Source organism: Eptatretus burgeri, chromosome 10, assembly GCF_056783735.1.
Source record: "Eptatretus burgeri isolate ZD-2024b chromosome 10, Ebu_testis_v1, whole genome shotgun sequence".
In the NCBI taxonomy this organism is placed as follows: Eukaryota; Metazoa; Chordata; class Myxini; order Myxiniformes; family Myxinidae; genus Eptatretus; species Eptatretus burgeri.
Genome location: NC_140970.1, coordinates 55,500,919 through 55,524,782, shown reverse-complemented (window position 1 = coordinate 55,524,782; position 23,864 = coordinate 55,500,919). Strand labels below are relative to the sequence as shown.

Sequence of the window (23,864 nt, the reverse complement as noted above, 5' to 3'; positions counted from 1 at the left end):
TATCTACCAATATCTCAGCTTCTAAGCCACTTAGGATCATAATCTTGGTGTATAAACACACATTTTCTAGGTCAAGGAATATAACCATACAATTTAGAAGAGCAGCAGATGATTTTTAGTTACACAAAAAAGAAACTGAACATAAAACATGAAAAAAACAAAACAAAATGGAATCTTACTATAATTCACCATCTGTCCGTCCGTCTGTTCCCAGGTACCGCAAAAACGGCTGAACCGATCGCAACCATTTTTGGGGGTGTGTGATCCTGGGACCCGTTGGAGTAAAATAGGCATAAACATAATAACATGACCCCCTTGATGGCTCCCGTAGGGAGCGTATGCTTCTAGTACTGTTAATGTACCATAGTCACTGAAAATACTGCAAGGACTGTAACTATATCAACTGTAAATGTGATGGTATATTGTCATCACACATCAGTGCACATGCATTTTATTCCCAGCCTGCTTCTCACAGTGACAACTGCAGAGTTCAGTGCACTTCCAACACGCCTTTCTGCATGCATACCCAGCGCCACATCCAGTTTGAATCTTGCAGCTACATTTGACTTGTTCACTGCAGGCCTTGGAGACCACAGGTAACCTGTTCCACACAGAACCCATGAATTGCTGTCCTTATTGAGAGTCCAGCCCCAACTTTCTGGAGTTGGTGCGTGTTGTTCAATCTGCTCACTGGTGTACCATATTCCTGCCTGAAATGCAACTCGCTTTGTGTGCTGCAATAGTGCATCCTGTGTTGGGGGAAGTCTCTCCATTGTCTTCCCCTTCTGGCAAAACAGCTCCTTTCGAGCTTCATCCACATGTTGCAGGTCAGGGGTCAAATCATACAAGATAACAATGAAGCATTCCAGCAGCTGGAAATGTTGAGCACCAACCTCTACTTCTGTGTAAGGATGAAGTACCATTTTGGTAAAGACTCATGTCACATCGGGATAGCAGTTCCAAGCCTCCCGTGCTGACTTCTTGTCTCTTCTAAAGAATGCAGATGTAGTATCGCATCCCGTGAAACTGTGAAAGTTAGGGAAGGCCAGGGATTTCTCCCTACCCAGGTCTTTGTAGATATCATTAACGTGATGATATGTAAAGTTCTTGCCCATACCAAAGGCAACCCAAATGCTCACATCTTGGCACAGAGTGATCAGGTGATGGAACTTGCCAATGAGAATCACCACTACATCCATATCAACAGTTGGTGCAGCCATTCTGAAGAACATTCTGTAAGTGGATGAGCAGCCTGGTGTCTGCTTCCTCATGATCACATGGTGCCATGGATTGATTGGTTCCTCAAAGAATAGCTGTGACACCAGATGTGATGATGATTTCCTTCTCTTCGGGGCAATCCACAGTGGCAATCTTGGTGAAAAGGAATGCAAACAGTTCCTGTTTGTTGGCTGGGTCACGTAAGAACTCGGCCCAGTTTCCTGGGAGCTTGTTCTTGCCCGCAACCTTTCTCCGAACACCCTTTCCTCTTGTGGATTCTTTGATGCTGCTGGGGATGTATGTGTCCCATACTATATGAACTATTTTGGAGTTTTCTAATCGTTTCATGATGTATGGAATAAAGACCCGATCAGCATACTCATCAAATGTCACAATGTTGGTAGTGGGGAGCAAGTGCACCACAGCAGCTCCATCAAGAAGCTTCATGTCAATGAAATCAGGAGGATAATTTGGGGGTGTCTTTGGTCAGAATGTTTAGCAGATCAGATTTCTTTCCAAAGTACAATTTTCCATCATGGTTCTTATGGCTGAAGAATGTACTCAAGTCATTAACCCTGTGCTGCATCACGATGTACAGGTGAGAGAACAGAACAACATCATCCTTGAGTAGGGAGATATTTCCCACTTGTTTGGTCTTGCCTTTTGGCTGTGGACAACTGAAGAGAGGAAGGGCATTCTTCTTAATCGGCTCATGAATGAAGGATGTGTGATCAATAATAACTTCTTTGCAATATTTGGCATTCTGATCCTTTCCTAGACTATGTACTGTTTGCACCGTGTTCACCACAGATTCATACAAATCATTCTGTTTGTCTCGTGCCGGTTACTCATCGCTGTCATCAAGGAAAAGGTTTCCCAGTTCATTGATGACCTGAACCAGACTCACAGAGCCTGCTCCTTGAAACTTCTGTGTGGAAAATCCCTCTTCATGATGATAACCACAATCTGAGTCCTCTTCAAACTACTTCAATAAATTTGCTTGTTAGGGTTAGTAACCCTGCGTCATCCTTGTCATGCTTTTTGGTCTCTCCAAATTCTCTTTGCTGAACTTGACGTAGCAAGATTTGTGCCGTGCACCCCGGTTTTGGACCAGTTCACTGACGATCATGGCTTCTCCAAAGTTAAGCACCACTGGCAATGTGCCCAAGGCTTTGAAAAAAAAATTAACGTCATCCAGGAAGGAGCTGTATGGTTCTGACTTGTCCCTGCTTCTTTGTGCATTGAGTGGGCATTTCAGAAGCTCTGTCGTCTTTTCTTGACAGATCAAGCACGTGTTCCAATCCATCATGCTAGTCAACCTCAAAATAAATGAAATTATTAATTACTTATGAAATAATCATCCGATAAAACATGTCACTAAACTTCTCCATCTGTTTTACTTCTTTTTCTTTCCTTGATGTTGATGGAACTGTTCTACCTGAAAAAAAAACAACTGAAAACAACCAAGTTTTGTTTTATTTTTGACCAAATAACCAATCTAACACTATCCAAAATGGTATAGTTGTATTCTTTGACCCTGAAAATGTATGTTTAGACACCAACATTATGATCCCAAGTGGCTTAGAAGCTGAGATATTGATAGATATGTTTTTCATGGTGGCCATCTTGAAAATCCAAGATTGCCACTATAATGCATTCAGAGGAAGTGGTTTCCACCAAAAATGGAAAGCTGAAGCTATGGGTAGCACGTGGGGAAAATTTAGCGCTTTTGTCCAGAACGTTCACATCCATTTGTTCAGCTGCCTGACTATTTGGAAGAAGGCTGGAAAGGTAAGCTTGAATGGTGGTGTTGAATGGAAATAAAGTCTGGTGTGTATTTGAAGCAGGCAGGGTTATCACTGGCATGTGGGAGAATTGTGGTTGAAATGGCAGTTTGGCTATGGTGCGCAGATTAAAATGGGGTTTTGGTGCCTGTATGCAAATTGGGCTGCCAGCAGTGAGTGCTCGGTCGTTTGAGGAGAAGATCGTGGTCAGAGAAGATAATGGGGGAAAAAAACCTAATCCCTCACAATGCATATTCCCCTTGTAACCCATTAGACACAAGGGGAGGACCCTATCTGGAACATGTAATAAAGAAATAACTGACTCGGGAACTGCTATATGTTGCGTGCCATTTCCTTGGGTCTCGGTTCCCAGAACCATCACAATATCATTATAGATTTTGCCAGTCATTGTACCAATTGCAATGTGCTTATGCTTGTCATTAAATAGCAAATAACGTGATCCTGTTTTATGGCAGTGGATTAAGTCACGTGTCTGTGACACGACTGGCCGGAACATGGGAGAAGCTTCCTGCCAAGTACGGGCGTCTATATCGTGACCTCCAAGACCTGTTTGACCCATCAAGAAACATGACCAAGTACCGGCAGGTTTTGGCAGCCTGTTCACTGCATCCTCCAGTCATTCCACTGCTCCCAGTAATAAAGAAAGATCTCACCTTTTTGCATGAAGGTGAGCATGGTGGTTTTTCGAGGTTGAGAATGGTTGTAATGGTACAGTACCATCCTGTTGAAGTTTACATTTATATCATTCAGTAAGGGGTCATCTATGACGTATGCACCAAGAGGAGGGAGCCTTGTGTTTGACCTGGTGCATACATGGTTGTGCACGAGGTTGGAGGGAGGCAGCAGGAGGGAGGGAGGAGGATGAGAGAGGTAGAATGGGGGAGCGGGATGGGGTGGAGAGGAAGTTGATGATGGTTAAAGATGTATGAACCTATTTTATTTGTAATACTTTCCCAGAATTTTAAGCTTTATTTCAATTAAATGTCTGGTATTTATGAAGTTGTTCAGTTTCTTTCAAGACATGTCCCATTAACTAAATCATGTTCTATGAGCTAATTCCAGTTTTGTTTTTTTTTGTATACATAGCCGAGGCTCATTGTTCCAATGAACTTAATCAAAGTTAACATCTACTTCGCTTTAAAATTAATTTCCATATCACTCATCAGTAATAGAACTTTTATGTGTTTTTCCTCTCTCCCTGATTTACCACCACCATGTCATTCTGCTAGTTGAGGCATTTGAGTTTAATACAGTTATACCTCTCTCAATGCTGCCCTGTCGAACAATGATTCGTGATGGAGCTCTTTGTCCAGGAGAAAAAGTTTTTGCAAAAAAATTAAGAACATTCATAACAAGCAGCACTCACCGAGTAAACACACACACCGCCATTGTTTGTACTGTGTGCACATGCTCTGAGTCAATCAGTGCTGTTTACTCCACCTCTGTTTTGCAGCAGGATGAGCCTCGTCTCCCACTGCATCTCCCACCGCTGCCATATAGGAGTATTATCAGCGTAGGAGCGACAGGAAAATTATTATTTTTATTGATGTTTGCACCTATTTTATCTTTTTGTTAATAATGACTGATGTTGGATTAAAAATTTTTTTTAAGTGGATGGATACCCCCAATGAAGCCCTCTTGCACCATTCATGTGTAAGACAAAATTTTTAGTGGTATTAAGAATAATGGTATAATGACCCCCTTTAGCTTATTTTTGATTAGCGCTCTCTTTTCCAGGAACGCATCTTGAGTGCTAATGCGTACAAACAAATTATTTATTATAACCACCTGAGTGCTGAGCTTTGACAAATATTCTGATGATAAAAACGAACAAAATTCATCACTTTTAACTATACATTGTGCATTAATTTAGTGAGTGTCGTTTTCCCAAGTTTCTTTGACGAATCATTTGTTTCATAGTTACATCATGTCTAAAATGTTTCCAAAAATTATGACTATACCATTTCAGCGACGTCATCGCCAGTTCCCAATTCGAGCAGAATTTTTAATGGCAATAAATAAGGCCCAATGACAAATACTACAAATTAAGATTTGGCCTTCACCTGGAAAAATCTGTGTTTTCCCACAGACAACTGCATGTCCCTTTATCATGTGAAACAGGATTTCATGGCATTAGTTACTAAAGCGATCCACAATATGACACATTTGCTAATAACAGATCATTCTGCCAGCAGCACTACTCCTGTAGCACACCAACAATTCAAACAATCTGAACATCGAAGTCAACACACCAATCAGACATCAACAGTTTCATCTTCTGAAAGCCACGTCCACATCAACATTGATCTCATCACAACATTAATAAAACTAAACTTCCACCCTGACCACGAGGCACAACAGTGTCAGTAACATCAAAAACCTGATGTGTATCAACAATCACATTCACTGTTTACTCGTTGCCATTTCATCAGGTCTTTTCACCATACCAGTATATATTACAGCCAACAATATATGTATTGAAAATGTATGTACTGAAATGTATGCTTTGAAAAAGCAAATGTATGTATTGAACTGGGATTCAAATCTAGAAATCAACCTGTTGGTTGCATCATTATTGAAGTACTGTTGTGCTGCTCATGCAGTGCCCCCTATCAGTTAATGCAGATATTTTGAATTTTCTCAGGGTGCCCGTGATGCATCACCCCCTTCGCAAAAGATAGTATGAGATTTTTAAATAGTAGAAGTGGAAATACTCAGTGCATGGCCCATTAGCATTAGGAATGTAACCTTGTACTTAGCACATTATTGCTTTATTGAGATGTCTAAATAACAAAGCTCTTTGAATTATGGCTTCTCCTGCAATGATAGGGAATGACACCAAGGTGGATGGCTTGGTAAACTTTGAGAAACTTCGTATGATCGCCAAGGAGATCCGGCATGTGTGCCAGATGGCTGCATTTGGAATGGACCCTGCCATGATGTTTCGCCAGCGGTGAGTGCAATATGCAAAGACAACGATGATGTGAATATGTCTGTAGCTTCGGAAGTTGGTTGGTTTTGTTTTCAGTATGGTTCAAAGCCAGTTTGGCTGGAAGCCTGTTGGTGTTGCGGGAGTTATTATTATTATTATTATTATTACTATTATTATTATTTTTACTAGCAGAGTACCCACCCTACAAGCGATCTTCTTCCAAGCATGCAGCATGTTCTTATGATGCAAACCTTTATTTGGGCAATGTATAGGTAACTGACAGCTCTGTATAGGCAAAAATAATAACCCAGATTATGTGCATGAAGCAAAACATACCTACCGCTGAGAATTCAAAACACCTCACTGCATTGGAAAACGTGGGAACAGGAATACTGTACTGAAAATAGTGGCTATTTGTAATATCACCTGGAGGTGGCGCTACATGATACACATTTATATGGAGAATTAGCATCACCCCCCCCCTTCCCCAACCCCCCCTCCCCCACCTCCCCAAGACCACCGGAAAGATAAAAAACACCCCTATACACTAATTGGGGTCATGCTGATCCTATGCAGCAAGTCTGGATGTAATTGGCCAACAACTGTAGGAGGAGTCGCGTGACAAACAAACAAACAACTACACAAACACCAGTCCATGAATTATTGTAAGGATAATTGAAGAAAGGGGGAAGTGATTGTGAATTTAACGTTCCGTCTTTACTTACTTTTAGCATTGTTCTTTAAAAATGGAGACTGGAACTATGCAGGCATGATAGTCCGAATAGCCTTCTCATGCGCCAAAGTTCCCTGTGTATATTTGTGTCACGTTGTTTAGAACAGGAAGAAATGGGGAGGGGAGGATGGAGAGTTGGGGTTAGGGTGCATGGAGTTGGAAGAGGGAGATTGAGACGTTGATAATTTGGGGGGATTAATAACTTAGGGTTGGAAGGGGAGTTGATTACTTGGGGTTTGGGGCAGTTGAGGACTAAAATAAGAAAGGGGGAGGGGATGACATGACAGAGTTGGGTTGGGGGAGGGAGGGCAGAGAGGGGATGGAGTTGGGATCGAGGGGTGTGAGGCTTTTGAGGGGGAGGGTGGTTGAGGACATTGGGTTGGGAGGGGGTTTGAGGATTTGAAGAAAGGGAGAGGGGAGCACCTAGTTTCGGTGTGGTGGTCGGGGTGGGGGTGCAGAGAGAGGACAGAGTTGGGAGGGGGTTAAGGAATTGGGATTGTGTTGTGTGTGTTGGGGTGGGGAGGATGGTTGGGGACCTGAAATCAAATTTTTCATCATGTAGAATTTCCATGGGTCCCAAATAATTCCATTGGGTCTTTTTGGTCCTCGAGGTATTTTTGGTTCTCCAAATATTTTTGGTCCTCAGGGTCTTTTGGATCCCCTGGGTCTTCAGGATCTTTTATGTCTTCTTATTATTTTGGGTCCTCTGGGTCTTTTGGGTCCTTGGGTAATTTGGATCCCTTGGGTCTTTTGGATCCTCTGTGTCCTTTGGGTATTTTAGGTCTTCAGGGTCTTTTGGGTGTTTTGGTTTCTCCTGGGTTTTTAGGGTCTTTTGGGTCCTTGGGGTCTTTTGTGTCTTCAGGGTATTTCGGTTATTTTTGGGTCTTCGGTGTATTTTTGGTCTTTGTTAGCTTTTGGGTCTTTAATGGTCTTCATTGTATTTTGGGTCATTGGGGTCTTTTCAGTCTTTTGTCACTTTGGGATTGTTTGGGTCCTTTGGGTCTTTTGGGTCATTTGGGTCACTTAGTTCCTCAGGGTCGTTTGGGTCTTTTGGGTTCTCGGGGGTGGGGGGGGGTTGGGTCCTCTGGATACTTTAGGTTAAGTAGTTCAGGTTACAAATGTGGGTGACGTCAGGTCAGCTGTCCAACCAATAAGTGAAGAGTGGATGTACATACACACATACATACATACATACATACATACATACATACATACATGCATACATATATGAGGTGTACCTCCCATAATCACATACACTTGCTCCATTATATATAGATTATGATGAGATGTCCCTCCTGTAATCACATACACTTGCTCCATTATATATAGATAATGATGAGGTGTGCCTCCCATAATCACATACACTCGCTCCATTATGTATAGATTATGATGAGGTGTTCCTCCCATAATCACATACACTTGTTCCATTATATATAGAATATGATGAGGTGTTCCTCCCATAATCACATACACTTGCTCCATTATATATAGAATATGATGAGGTGTTCCTCCCATAATCACATACACTTGTTTCATTATATATAGATTATGATGAGGTGTACCTCCAATAATCACATACACTTGCTCCATTATATATAGATTATGATGAGGTGTCCCTCCCGTAATCACATACACTTGCTCCATTATATATAGAATATGATGAGGTGTTCCTCCCATAATCACATGCACTTGTTCCATTATATATAGAATATGATGAGGTGTTCCTCCCATAATCACATACACTTGTTCCATTATATATAGATTATGATGAGGTGTTCCTCCCGTAATCACATACACTTGCTCCATTATATATAGAATATGATGAGGTGTTCTTCCCATAATCACATACACTTGCTCCATTAGATATAGAATATGATGAGGTGTTCCTCCCATAATCACATACACTTGCTCCATTATATATAGATTATGATGAGGTGTTCCTCCCATAATCACATACACTTGCTCCATTATATATAGATTATTATGAGGTGTGCCTCCCATAATCACATACACTTGTTCCATTATATATAGAATATGATGAGGTGTTCCTCCCATAATCACATACACTTGTTCCATTATAGATAGATTATGATGAGGTGTCCCTCCCATAATCACATACACTTGCTCCATTATGTATAGATTATGATGAGGTGTTCCTCCCATAATCACATACACTTGTTCCATTATATATAGAATATGATGAGGTGTTCCTCCCATAATCACATACACTTGTTCCATTATATATAGAATATGATGAGGTGTTCCTCCCATAATCACATACACTTGTTCCATTATATATAGAATATGATGAGGTGTTCCTCCCATAATCACATACACTTGTTCCATTATATATAGATTATTATGAGGTGTTCCTCCCATAATCACATACACTTGTTCCATTATATATAGATTATTATGAGGTGTTCCTCCCATAATCACATACACTTGCTCCATTATATATAGATTATTATGAGGTGTTCCTCCCATAATCACATACACTTGCTCCATTATATATAGAATATGATGAGGTGTTCCTCCCATAATCACATACACTTGTTCCATTATATATAGAATATGATGAGGTGTTCCTCCCATAATCACATACACTTGCTCCATTATATATAGATTATTATGAGGTGTTCCTCCCATAATCACATACACTTGTTCCATTATATATAGATTATTATGAGGTGTTCCTCCCATAATCACATACACTTGTTCCATTATATATAGAATATGATGAGGTGTTCCTCCCATAATCACATACACTTGTTCCATTATATATAGATTATTATGAGGTGTTCCTCCCATAATCACATACACTTGCTCCATTATATATAGAATATGATGAGGTGTTCCTCCCATAATCACATACACTTGCTCCATTATAGATAGATTATGATGAGGTGTCCCTCCCATAATCACATACACTTGCTCCATTATGTATAGATTTTGATGAGGTGTTCCTCCCATAATCACATACACTTGTTCCATTATATATAGATTATTATGAGGTGTTCCTCCCATAATCACATACACTTGCTCCATTATATATAGATTATGATGAGGTGTGTCTCCCATAACTTTGAGGTCCAAGTTGTGATATTTACCCATCACAGCGTTTTCACTTGTTTTTCATGGCGCCTTTGTTCTCAGGGCTCCCAGTGTAAGAATTTCACTGGACCTCAACAACGGCTCTTAGTTGTTGTTCGTTTGTTGTGGTATCTTCTGACACCTTCTTAATGTACTCTCTGTGATGTTGTTTTACACCACTCTAGTTACTCCAACTGCCACTGGTATTTTGTTATTTTTCTTCAGCTTTGAATTTATTTTTTCTTCGGTTTACAACTTCAGCTATGGAAGGATGAGGTTCAACATAACATGCTAACTTTATCAGCTGTTTCTTATTTTTGTGGGACATGCTTCAAGATATTAAAGTTTTTGTAAATGTGCAAACTGCACGAATTATTGTGCTTTTTCCATGTATAATTGTTCTGGCGTTGGCATTTATATACAAAACAAGGTTGTAATCATCATCGGTCAGATGCAGCACAGGAATGTGGGGTAGCATCATTGGCTGAGGGCAAGGCTGTACTGTTGACGCAATGCCCTCTGCTGGTTCGGGCAGGAATTTGTAATTTGTTCAGGGTTCCTGCAATAGCTCACTTGCTCTTCGTGAAGGACACAGTTGGATCTTTAACATCCACCAACGAATGCTGGTAGATGGGATTCCCGTTTAACATCGATTCGTGGGACAGCACAGACGGTGATGAATCACCGGGATGACAGTTTTATAGCTGGGTCAGGATTCGAACCCAGGATAGACAGCTTAGCAGCTAAGAAGCGAGTGTGTGTACCTCCAGGTCATCCTGTCAGCCAGTCAAAGGAAGGTGGCTGGTGCTTTTGGATTCCTCCTTACCGAACCAGGAATTGTCCAACTGATTCGATGTACTCATTTTCTTAAAGTCATTTGTGTATTGTACAGAAATGTCTGATATAAATAGCAAGCATGCAGAGTGTCAATAAAAACAATTTCTTAATTATACATCAAAAGGAATTTGGCTCTAAATATGCATGAGACATTTGTGAAAGACATTACAATTATTGCAATTGTCTCCATCCCCACCAGCTCTGTCTCACAAGTGAGTGGTGGAGCAGTCGCACTGGAAGCCTTGCAGAATGTCACACACCGCAAGCGCACTCGCCGCAGCACACTGCTGAACCCACGCAAGCTGTACGAGGACGCGCAAATGGGCCGACGTGTACGCCAGTACTTGATGCAGCTGCAAGTAAACACCGATGAGGAACAGCTTATGCAGAAATCGTTGCAATTGGAACTATCAACAAGCAGCACACCATCTGTCCCATGTAAGCATCTGATTTTATAAGCAATAAAACAATCAATCAAAAAAACATATATATATATATATATATATATATATATATATATATATATATATATATATATATATATATTATATATATATATATATATATATATATATATATATAGTATCACATAACATTGTTCTATTGCTGTCACACACTTTATGTACATGAATCATCCTTTGTTTTTGGCTAAGCTGTATTTACGTCGCTCCATCATCTCTTTTTTTTTGGCAATCTGGTGAGTGTGCACCTTGCCATTGTGTAATGAGTTCAACACCACTTATCAAAATTCGATATCTGATGGCAGTAAATGAGGAAAAGGATACAAGGCCAAACATCTCATATACTGTATTAATCTCATTCTAATCACTCACTGACTCACTGATATTCATGTTCGGTACCTTCCGGTGTCGTAGAAAGCTGAAATTTTGCGTGTCAACGGACATCGAAGCAGATACACCAGGAAAATCACAGAACCGTCGCAAAGCATCCGTAAATAGAAATATCCGAAAATAAGTGCAGCCTTGTTGTGCTCATCTAGCAGAAGGTCTGTGATGCTTGCATGTAATCATGAAGCTTCTATTTATTATGTACCTATGTACGAAGCACGGTTTGTTATTGTCTATAACGTGTAAGCATACCCCACTAGTAATTGATATAGTTAAACACCACTTGCGCCATATTCACGATGGCAGGACATGCACTTTTTAATGCAGGATTTCATGATCATGGCAACAGGTGACCGACAGAGTGTATAGAGTCAACAGACTGAAGTAGGACGGAGTTGAAATCGGTGGACTAAAATGCACAGATGCACGCAGGGTTAGTGAACTGAGTAAGCAGGCAAAAGTAAAGGAGTAAAAGTGGATTTTAAAAGGTCAGGGGAGGCCATGAGCTGGCAATGGGCTGCAATCTTCAAGGACTGGGGGCAGAGCAAGAGATGACAGCGAGAAAGTTCCTTAGATGAGAGCAGGAGAATGAAGCAATGGAAGGTTGGGATGAGGAGTAGAGTATCGATTTAAAATTCACTCCGCCATCGATCCAGGTTAACGTGGGTAGGAGCGACAGCTGCCCATTATTTATTATTTTTATTTGAAATGGGCAGCATTATAGGAGGAGGAGTGCCAAGAAAAGAGAGTACTGTATACTATACAGTGTAGTCGTCCATTTTATTTAATATACATGCTTATTGGCGGGTGAGACGTGATTGTTAAAATTCACACGGCAATGGTCATGATTGGGCACTAGTTTGTCACTACAGCAGTTAAAGTGTGAATTATTAAGTGAAGTATTGCATGAGTTTCCTTGTCAGGTGGAAGGGTGGGGGTGGAAGATTACTTGCATCATGCAAACAAAGCCCATTAGGCAGAAACATGTTCATAGTTTGGTCACTTTGTGGGTTGATATGAGAGTGCTTAGGCTGGAAATACACAAAGGTGAAAAAGAAATGTTGCCAAGACGCCATCCTGTCTATCATAGGCAAGTAGCAGGCCAGGGATCTCCACTTCATGGCAGCAGATGTCAGTAATAGTTAAGAAATTTGATTCCACGGCGATAAAGGAAGTGGTCCCGAGGACTGAGCAGAGCAGTGCCAAGGAAGAACTGAGCAGAGCAGAAAATTCCCAGTTAGGTGGTGTATCTTCTTGTAAGCCAGTGTAGAAGCACGATCAGCCAAGACAAATCATGGCAGATAGTGGCACTTTATAAACTCTGAAGACGAGGCTGCTGTCAACATTTGGTCACAGAATGAGACGGAAGACTTTGGAAAAGATCCTTAATTGTGAAGGAATAATGTGCAGACATGATGCTTGATGTGATGGAAGATCAGATTCCATGTTTTAGACTGAGCTCAAAAAAAGAATTCAGGTCATAATTGAGTGGCACTGCTGCAGACTTGCCCGTCACCGTGGATTTTGGGACTACACAGTAAAACAGCATCAAGGCGTCAAGGGTAACGATGAGATTTTTAATTGTAAACAATAATTATTATATTTGGATAGCAGCACAGTTCATCAGAATGGAGTCTTTGTACTAAATTCTTCATGGCTGTAGCATGTTGTAAAATGGGGTCTGTACTCTTTCCTTGTGGTTTTTGTCGTTTTCTTTTGCAGTATCACGCTCCAATGACAGGAGAGCGGGCCATTTGGTGGAATGTTCTTCTGTGGTCATGCGATGTCCAGTAGCCTATAACCTCGGGGATCCAAACATCATCACAACTATGGCATCACCACTACCCCAAATGGCCCGTGTCATGGTTCCATCTCTACTCGGTAAGCAATGCACTCACATATTTGATGAGACGCTGCATATTAAATTCTCGTAATATTATTTCATCGATTTTTATTTTTTTTATTTGTTATTTTTTTTGCAATTCCAACAAAAATTTTGGAATAAGAATCAGTAAGAGGTGTCATCCTGTTTCCATCTCATAATTAGACTTGACGGCAGGATTCGATTTTTTTTTTATCAGTAAATATCGATAAATGTCGATTTCATATCACACTCACATACTGACCAAAAACTTCCATCATTAATGGATGAAATTTTGGTGCATGTGATCCTGGCCACAGTCAAATTAATCTACCGCAAGTAGAATTGCTGTTTTCCTTGCAAAGGAACTGCATGTGTAGGTCATTGAATATGTTCGTTTTGTGTCATAACTGTGAAAAGGGATTGTTAATGTCTTTCTGATACTTTTTCTCAGGAGGTTGGTGGCAGGATTTGCACTCGGGCCACAGTAAAACCCTTCACTCCGCAAAACACAAAAATGCAAACAAATCTGAAAACCCACTCCGTGGGAGTACCTCCTGTACTGCTGCCCTCCACCGGGCAGCTCACCGGATGACAGGATTGGGGCAAAGCCTTTGAGACCCCCACTCTTTGATGATAGGAGGGAAACACGGGGTCACCTTCCCAGGTCAGATTGTGGTAGTGTGTGTCGGGGTGGTGCTCAGGTGTCGTCCACCATATGGCAGTTTCCTTGGGTTAACCTGAGGCGGTCCCTTTATGTGGGTGCCTGGAATGTCCTATCCCTAAGAGAGGATGATCACATGTCTCTGTTATCATCTGAGTTCAAGCGTTTGAACATCGGTATTGCAGCTCTCTCTGAGGTTCGGAGACCGGATTGCGGCGAGATCATGGCGGGTGGTTACACCTACTATTGGTCTGGCCACACTTATGGTTACCATGCCCAAGGAGTTCCTGTAGCTGTGTCCAATAAGCTGACTCCAATGATAATTCTGGTAACACCGGTCAACGAGTGTATTATGAGATTAAGGATTCATCACTCCTTGGGTGTCAGTTCCCTGGTCTCTGTATATGCCCCGACTGAGGCGAGTGATCTCACCGTGAAGGACACATTCTATGCCACACTCGAGTTTGTGGTTGATCAGTGCCCCAGGCAAGATATACCTCTAGTCTTGGGGGATTTCATTGCATCGACTGGAACTGATAGGAATGGTTATGAGACATGTGTTGGTCCCCATGTGTCTGCAACTGTGAATCAGAATAGCACTAAGTTCCTTGACTTTGTGAGAAGTCATGGATTTAGGGTGGCTGGTTCATGGTTTCAGCGCCTACAGGCTCATTGCTGGACTTGGTATTCCAACGCTGGCGGTGTGGCAAAGGAGATTGACCATGTGCTCATTGAAGGTCACTGGAGGATGATCCAGAACTGCAGGGTTTACTGGACTGCTCAGTTCCTCAATACCAACCACAGGCATGTGGTAGCAACTCTGAAGTTGCAGCTCAAATCTGGGAGAATGGTACAATCCCAGCCAAGGCTGAATGTTGGCAAGCTCAAGGATGAGAGGATAGCTGAGGAGTTTGTGAACAGGCTGAGTGGAGATTTGAGGGGTCTGGGTACTTTGAGGAATCCTCAAGAGTTGTGGAGTGCCTTCAAGACCACCATCCTTGATGTTGCTGGTGGATGTCTTGTAACTCACCGGAGGCCGAAGAAGAAGTGACCAATGTCGCATACCATTGACCAGTGTCGCAGGGCCAGGCTTAATGGCAGAGCTGAGCTGTTCAGGGAGTTAAGGCATAAAACTGAATGTGTGCTGAGGGTGGATAAGGAGGTCTATGTGCGAGGAATCCGTGAGAGGATAGAACATTACCTGTGGTCAAGTGATTCTCATATTGCCTCCAGGGGAATTCACGCATTGTGTTCCTCCAAGCCCATCCCTCGGTGTACTGCAGCTAGATTGGAGGGTGGTGGGCTGTTGACAGAGGAGTCCGAAGTGAAGACCCGCTGGGCCGTTTACTTTCAGCGGTTCTACCAGGCTGATCCATCAGCTGTCGAGTTGGATGTCAGGGATGTTACGATCCCTATTGCTGTCCCTCCAATCAACTGTGATTCACCTTTGTTTGTGGAAACACAGGCTGCAGTGAACGGTTGAAATGGGGTAAAGCTCCTTGGATTTGTGGCATCCATGCTGAGCTTCTCAAGGTTGGTGGAAATGCTGTACTCATGTCATTGCATGCAGTTGTATGCTCTGCTTGGAACATGGGCATCATCCCAACTGAGTGGAAGTGGGGCCTTGTCGTCCCTCTCTGGAAAGGGAAGGGTGATCGCCAGGACTGCAACAACTACAGAGGGGTGACTCTGCTCTCAGTACTGGGCAAGGTCTTTGCTCGGATAATTATTGATGGGGTTCGCCACCATCTGCTTAAGCACCAGCATCCAGAGCAGTCATGCTTTACACAGAGGTCAAGGAATGACCATATCCTTGCTCTTCGGGTCCTCACCGAACGCAGATGAGAGTTTCGGCAGGGGCTGATTGCAGCCTATGTTGATCTATGCAAATCGTTTGATTTGGTGAATAGAGATTCCCTCTGGAGGATTCTTGGTCTTCATGGGGTGCCACCAAAACTGATCAATCTGTTGTCTGAACTCTACTCTGGTACTGAGTGTGCTGTGAGATGTGGTGGTACCATCTCTGACTTATTTCCAGTTGTTACTGGAGTTTGTCAGGGGTGTGTACTGACTCCCACACTTTTCAGCACTTGTATGGACTGGATTCTAGGGAGGATGTCAGAAAGATCAAGCTGCGGTGCATCATTTGGGAATGTCAAGATCTCTGACTTTGATGTCGCAGATGATGCAGTCATCATTGTGGAGACTGGATATCTTTTTGGGGGCCATCGAGGTGCTGATTGAGGAGTCGGAGCCGCTGTGATTATGGGTTTTCTTGGTCAAAACGAAGATCCAGGCTTTCATTGACATCTTGGATGCTGCTATCTCATCTGTACCCGTTTGTGGTGAGGACGTTGTGGTCATGGAGATATTCACTTTCCTTGGCAGTGATATTCATTTCTCTGCTGGCTGTGAGCCAGAGGTAAATAGATGTCTGAGGCAGGCCAGGGAGTCAGGGATTCATTGGATCATGGGGTGTGGCGCTGTCGGTACCTGTGCAGGAGAACAAAAGTTCGAGTCTTCAAGTCCTTGGTGCTTCCAGTCTTGCTCTACAGATGTGAAACTTGGACGCTCACCAGGGATCTGAGATGGAGACTTAATTCCTTTGGTACCTGGTCCCTTCGGAGAATCCTTGGCTATCACTGGTCGGACTTTGTGTCCAATGAGCGGTTGCTGAGAGAGACTCAAATGAGATTTGTTACCTGCATCTTCCGTGAGTGTCAGCTGCAGCTGTCTGGACATGTGGCTCGTTTTCCTGACGTTGATCCAGTTCACCAGATTCTCTCAGCGAGGGAGTCTCGTGAGTGGAGGAGGTCAATGGGCCAACCACATGCCTCATGTTTGCAGCAGGTTGATCAGCAGCTCAAGGAGATGGGGATGGGCCAGGCATCTGCCTGGGTGATGGCCAGATAGAGGCCACTGGAGTACCTGCGAAAAGTAGACGCATCGACGCGTTGCTCCAGTGAATGCTCCCATACCTGACCTGACCTGCCACCACCAATTTGAATGGTTGAGCAAAGGAAACTCTCAGGAGATTATTACAAATTTACTCACTTCCATGTTGAACATGTGCACTGGGCAAGGCGTTGTTGCCTAAATGATGGGCAATGTTGATTCAGTCGATTATGGGTGAATCACAGATGTTGACCAACCAATAGACCAAGAGTTAGGTGTCCAAAAGGCAATACGAAATCGATTTTGCCTTCTGAGGCTCTGGGTGTGAGCTCCAGTCTCTTCAAAGGTGTGGGTTCAGATCCCACTGCTACCACCATGCTACATAGGTAGTTGGGGGAACTCTGGATTGAAGAGCCATGGTTGAACACCAGATTTATCAACATGGGAAGTAATTTTATCTTGGCGAGGAAATACCGAGCCAAACAAAAGTGGGGATGATCCAAAGATGGAGAACAATCTGCCAGCTGATGGAGTTAATGCACACTGGCATTGATAATTTTTTTTTTGTATGGAGTCCAGGCTCATAGAAGAGTGAGTACAATGAATGGATGAGGATGTAATTGGACAAAAGGAATGAGAGAGAGAGAGAGAGAGAGAGAGAGAGAGAGAGAGAGAGAGAGAGAGAGAGAGAGAGAGAGAGAGAGAGAGAGACACAGACACAGACACAGACACAGACACAGACACAGACACAGACACAGACACAGACACAGACACAGACACAGACACAGACACAGACACAGACACAGACACAGACACAGACACAGAGAGACAGAGACTTGGAAAAACAATGGGTGTGAGGAGGAATGGGGAGTAAGATAGGATGCATGGGGTGGACAAGATTGATTCAGAAGGAAACTCTCAGGAGGGAAAAACTGGAGATTTGGAAAGAGGAGGGCTCGAGGTGAGGTTGGGGGTGGTGGGTGTTAACAATAGTACCCAATATCATGGTTTTGGGTTAAGGATGATCTGATATGGTGGTGAACATCTTGAAGACCTGGCAGGAAGAATGAGATTGAAGAGAATGTGGAAGTTGGTTCTACAGGTGGGGAAAAAGAGGAACAAATGTGTGGAGGTGAGCAGTGATTCTGGATTTTGGGAATTTCACCAGAAATGGGGTTGATGGTGGAACATTTGTCCTCTGCAGAAACCTGAGAGACAAATTGTGGAAAGAGCAGAGGGTGCAAGATGAAAAAGGAGGTGGTTGAAGACAGAGAGAGCCCCAACCTGTCTCCAATGGGAAAGCGATAGGCCCATAGACTCAGCTTCAGCATGCAAGATTCCAATGATCTTGAAGACCGTGTTTTTCACGGCATCAAGCTGAGCAAGGTGTGAGGCAGGAGAGCCAGCCCAGAGGGGAGAGCAGTACTCCATCAAGCTGTGGCTGAAGGCCTTAACGGTGGACAGGAGTTCAGGTGTGCCAAGGAAGGACTTTGTACAACAGACGATGCCCAGTCAGTGAGTGGCTTGGGAGGCCAACTTTGAAATGTGGATTGCCCAAGAAGGATCATGGCGCTGATAGTGAGACCCAGGGGTTTAAGAGACTGAACTGGGATAGGCCTTTGAGAGAGAGAGAGAGAGAGAGAGAGAGAGAGAGAGAGAGAGAGAGAGAGAGAGAGAGAGAGAGAGAGAGAGAGAGAGAGAGAGAGAGAGAGAGAGAGAGAGAGAGAGAGAGAGAGAGAGAGAGAGAGAGAGAGAGAGAGAGAGAGAGATATATATATATATATATATATATATATATATATATATATATATATATATATTTTTGTCTGGATTGAAAGACATTCTAAGTGTTTGACCAATTTGTGATTTTGACATGATCTGAAAGAGAGGGAAGAGGCTGCTGCCTTCCTGTCTGAAGGATGAGTGATGTCATGGCAGAGGGTGGAGTCATTAGCAAATAGATAAAGAGGAATTTCCAGAAAGTAAGAGAGATCAATAATGAAGATCGGGAAAAGGACTCGGCCGAGAACACTGCCTTGGGGCACTCCAGCCTTGACAGGGAGAGGAGATGAAAGGGTTCTGTTGAGAACCACACTTTGGCTATCAGAGTAGAGGAAGTCAGTCAGCCATGTATGGAGTTGGTCTTGCATGACATCGGCAGAGAGTTTGGAGAGTGAGGGATGCCAGAGTGTATCAAAAGCATGAGATTTGTCCAGAGAGAGGGCCCTGATCTCATGTCTGACATTGAGGGCTACCATCTATTGTTGGGTGAGTAGAAGCAGCATGTTGTGACCTGGTCCTGGTCGGAGGTGGAGTGATCTGGTCTGAATCCAAATTGGTGATCTTAGGTGAGGCTGTTGAAGAAAAGGAAGGATTTCATATCAACTGCAAAATAGTACGAGGAAGGCAACACCAGTTTGTCGAGATATTTGCAACAATATGTTGACCCAGATAATAATAATTGCTGAACAAGTCATGGTTTTCATGCACAATGCCCCAACCTTCCAATTCAGGTGAATCTTTATCATCATGTCAAACATCATTGGCATCACTTTCACTGTACATATATATATATATATATATATATATATATATATATATATATATATATATATATATATATATATATATATATATATATATATATATATATATATATATATATCAAAAGGATTGGAAAGATGAAATTTTGATTCATCAACCCTTAAGACATTTGGAACATCTGTTCATTAAAAAAATAAAAAAATAAAATAAACAAATCTGATCTTTGTTTTTTGTTTGAATCACATCTATCTATATCTGTTACAAAGTTTCATCCACAGCATTGTCTCAATTTCACATTCCTCATATGATTAAAAGTACTGTATACGATAAACTTTGCTACCAGAATACGAGTTCTTATGGAATGTTCATATTCCTATTCAGATACACAAAGTACCCTTTCTCTATCTCTCTCTCTCTCCCTTTCTCTCTCCCATTCTATCTCCTCTTCTCTCTCCCTCTCATTCCCTCTCTCTCATCGTTTAAATATGTATTTGATTTTTTTTTTCTTCCAGCATTTATTTTCTTTATTAAACCATCATGATAACAGTAATGCATCGACTTACATTTGTGTATTATCATGTATTATGTGTTAATGCGTTTCAATCCACAAGCCCGATGAAGACGTAAGCTATTTGTTTTAAATTTAGATACTTGCGGATATAAAAATCATGTTTTTGAGCAGGTTAGGTCTACTGCACAACAGAACAGCAAAGGGTAATTGTGTTCCACGGATGTCTCCCAGCTGGGCAGATCAAACGGAAGGGATCACAGCAAGTTGTTGTAAAATCAATGATTTCACCGTGTAGCGAAAACAGCAACCGCAATAACAACTCCGACTGCACTCAGAACATGGGTAAGCTTTCAGCCCATTGATTGGTAAGCTGTACAACTCATGACTCTCAATACGACTACATTTGTCTGCTATCCCGGTCTGATGGGGTTTCTCATGAATTATAGTACTGTTACATGGAAATGGTGGGGAGGGTGGGGGTGGGGGGGGGGGAGTGGGGATCCAAAGCTATGTTGGCTTAAGAATAATATGGAGTCTGATCGCATCGCTTCATTAGGTTCGTGTCCTGTATTAGCTATTTGTCATAAGTCAGTCTTCTTGTAAAACATACACTGAGGAGGCAGTGAGCATCCATTATAAAGCAGATAGGGTAAGATTGTTGTGTAAAACCTTCTGTTTGGGCAAGGCCAGGTGAGAACTTTGGCACAAAGCCAGACAAAGTGCTGCATATACACAGTCATGGAAGGTCCCATGAGCCCTTAAAGAGAACTTTGCATGGCCTCTTAAAGAGGACTCCATGTGCTGGCTGGTAAAAGGATACCATAGAAAAAGCCTGAGTGAGTGGGAGAATGAGATACTGTCCTCGACGGCGAGCGCACAATGAAAGGGCCTCCGTATGAATGAGAGTGGTACCAGAGTTTACGAGGGCTGTAACCACACTTGCACGTGCCAGTTGAGCATTGTGAATGGACAGTTAACATCCCTCTCGATTTCTTCATGGAAGAGAGTAACAAGGGCTGCTTGGGAGAGATGGGCCATGGCTTCATCGCTCTTCAGCACTCCTCATCGCTACCTGCCACCCTTTACCATTGAAACCTCTGCACGCCACACCAGCTTTGTGCCTTGGCACAAGCCTGTCCCTTTGTTCCTCATATTTGTCTGGTATTTTGGCATGATGAGGGAGTTAGTTATTTATTTATCTTGTCCATAAGTTCTGTTTTTTAGGTCATCTCTATCATCTCAGAAGCGATGACCTCATAACCCCAGTCTCGAAGTCTGTCCGTCCGTCCGTCCACAATCAAACCGAGTGGAGACAAATAACGAATAGTGGAATGGATAGAGGTCGATGAGACGTGCACAACAATATAACTTTCAAGGTCGTCCAAGGTCGAGGTCAACGTCACGAGGCTGTCAAAGTTGCGAAAATCGTCGATTTCAAATCGTATCTCCTCCCTCATTTATCAAGAGAGATCAAATGTTATTCGTGATTCAGATACTACGGACTATTATCTAGAACAACACGAGCCATTTTTTTGAAATTTGCTCTCGTTCCGATTTTATAGCCCTTCAAACTTCGCTCTGATTCCCCGTATGGACCGTTCATAAAGTACATACATACAAAAATAAAAGTATTAAAAAATTAAGAACCGGGACTCTCCGAGACAAATATTACATTTGAAGCTTTTGTTAGATTTAACTCAAACAATGGAACACAAGTTTATATGCACACTTACTTTCATTTATGACATTAACATTGTCTTGAATGTCAATTTGAACTTTTATTTTCATAAATGACGTGCTGTGATATTAAAAGAAAACGGTAAATTACACCGCTCGGGACTGCATCGTCATGGCTTACAAACACCGGTTCATAAGGAACTGCTGGCTTTGCAAGCGATTAGCGATGTATGAGGGGGTGGGTGGTCACTAGCCTGCATACAGAGGGGGGGTGGGTGGGTGGTCACGAGCCTGCATACAGAGGGGGGTGGGTGGGTGGTCACTAGCCTGCATACAGAGGGGGGGGGTGGGTGGGTGGTCACTTGGCTGCATACAGAGGGGGGTGGGTGGTTTTGAAACCCGGAAGTAGAGCGTACGTACTTTATGAACTGCCCCTATTCCAGTCTGGCACAGAGTTACTTTCGACCTCTGGCAGAGATGACTGGCACTCCCGCTCGGGGGTATTTTTTTCTTCCTATCCTCCACATTTGTCTGTCATCATGCACCACATCTGTCCAGGTTCTGTTGTCTTATCCATCCGACCCAGGTTTTGTGAGACCCTGGATTTGAATTACTTAACTTCCTCGAGAGGATTATTAAGAAAGTAGATTGGGGGGTGGGGAGTGGTTGCCAGATGCCTTTTGGAGAGAGACAGTGAGAGTGTAAGATGTGTCAGGATTGAAAGACATATTCCCAGTTTGTGTTGTTTTTTGACCAGCTTGTGATTTTGTAAAGATATGAAGAGAGGAAAGAGGCTGCACCCTGCCTGTCTGAAGGATGAGGGATGTCATGGCAGTGGGTGGGGTCATCAGCATAGTAGATAATGGGGATCTTCCAGAGAGTTGATTTATGAACATCAGGAATAGGACTGGCCTAGAACACTGCCATGGGTTGACAGGGAGGGGAGATGAAAGGATTCCTTTGAGTGCCACACCTTGGCTATGAGAGTTGAGGAAGTTAAGTTAGCCATGTGTGAAGTTGGTCTTGGATATCATAAGCAGAGAGTTTGGAGAGGAAGGCAGGATGGCAGACTGTTTCAAAAGCATAAGAAATGTCCAGAGAGATGGCCTTGATCTCATCTCTGATATTAAGGACTTCCATCCATTGTTGGGTGAGTAGAAGCAACATGTCCAAGTGGAGTGACCTGGTCTGAAACCAAATTGGTGATCTGAGATGAGGTTGTTGGAGAAAAGGAAGGATTTCATATTGTTACGAATCCGCATTGGGGCAAATTATTACAAGAGGGCTCTCACAATCACTTCCCTGATGACGGTCCTGAAGCTACCTTCCTGCGGATAACTCCGTGATGTGATGGATTGCTAAACAACCAAAGATGCCATCTGAAACGTTTAATTTAAGTCGGGTCCAGTGTCAAAATCCAGCTTTACCTTCCCGGTAAATTAAGCACCCCAGATGGGGAACGGTGCTTCCAACGTGCCACTGAGATCAAGAAACGGCCGAGCGTTACCTTATGTGGACACGTTGGCTACGAGTGCTTGTAATGGACCAGCGGTGCAGAACTCCCTGTTGCAATACATTATGTGGAGATCCAGCAGCATAGCAGTGAGCAGTCTCATGCTGATGCACACTACCAGCGGTGGAGACCAATGGAAGCAGACAAACGGACAGTTTGAAAGGGTTTATAATTTAACAAAAGGCACGTATGTGCAGTATAAGCAGTGTCACAAAGAGAAAACCTTATCTATGCATGTCAGCCCCTTAATCAGTCAACTTATCACAGATACCTGGGCACCACTTTCATTCTGGGGAAAAGGGAGAGAAGTCAGAGGACAGATGTATAGAGAAGGTGATTGTGCGTATTTTTGACCCCAAACTCACCCGCCCATGAAGCACCCAGTTCACGTGTGCCAGGGTGGGGGAGTGATGTGCATGCTTGGAGAGGTGCAAAGGGTGAATGTGAGGGTGTAAGATGAGGGCTTAAGGTGTGAAAGTCAGTTAGCCCTGAAAAGGACAGTTGGTGCTTTGTTGATTGCTCTGCAGCTAAAGGGAATGAGGCAGAGATAGCAAAAGTAAGAAGAAAGAAAGTCTGTATGGGTCAGTGTGTCAGGTGACTGCATGCAGGAGCTCTCGCTTGATCAGCCCTCCTGCCTCAGTCATGTCCTTGTGCATGCTGGCTTTCCCTCCAGGCTCCACCTCTCTCTCCAGGCTCAAGCTTACTCATTTTCCCAGCTCCCTGATGTGGTGCG

The 23,864-nt window shown here is 42.9% G+C and overlaps 2 protein-coding genes across 6 annotated transcripts in view; one reads left to right on the top strand and one right to left on the bottom strand.

The window, feature by feature from the left end:
• The window catches only part of LOC147018617 (uncharacterized), a 57,644-nt gene extending 46,699 nt beyond the window's left edge, over nt 1–10,945 (bottom strand). The window contains exon 1 of the mRNA XM_085898461.1: nt 10,815–10,945. The gene's annotated coding sequence lies outside the window, so the exon portion shown is untranslated. The remainder of the gene's footprint in view (nt 1–10,814) is intronic.
• The window catches only part of LOC147018613 (rap guanine nucleotide exchange factor 2-like), a 213,699-nt gene that overhangs the window by 150,346 nt on the left and 39,489 nt on the right, over nt 1–23,864 (top strand). For all 5 annotated transcript variants that reach the window (XM_085898460.1, XM_085898458.1, XM_085898457.1 and 2 more), the window contains 5 exons: nt 3,479–3,690; nt 5,853–5,976; nt 10,818–11,056; nt 13,189–13,347; nt 20,173–20,283. In XM_085898460.1, the coding sequence (XP_085754586.1) occupies nt 3,479–3,690; nt 5,853–5,976; nt 10,818–11,056; nt 13,189–13,347; nt 20,173–20,283 (845 nt within the window). The remainder of the gene's footprint in view (nt 1–3,478; nt 3,691–5,852; nt 5,977–10,817; nt 11,057–13,188; nt 13,348–20,172; nt 20,284–23,864) is intronic.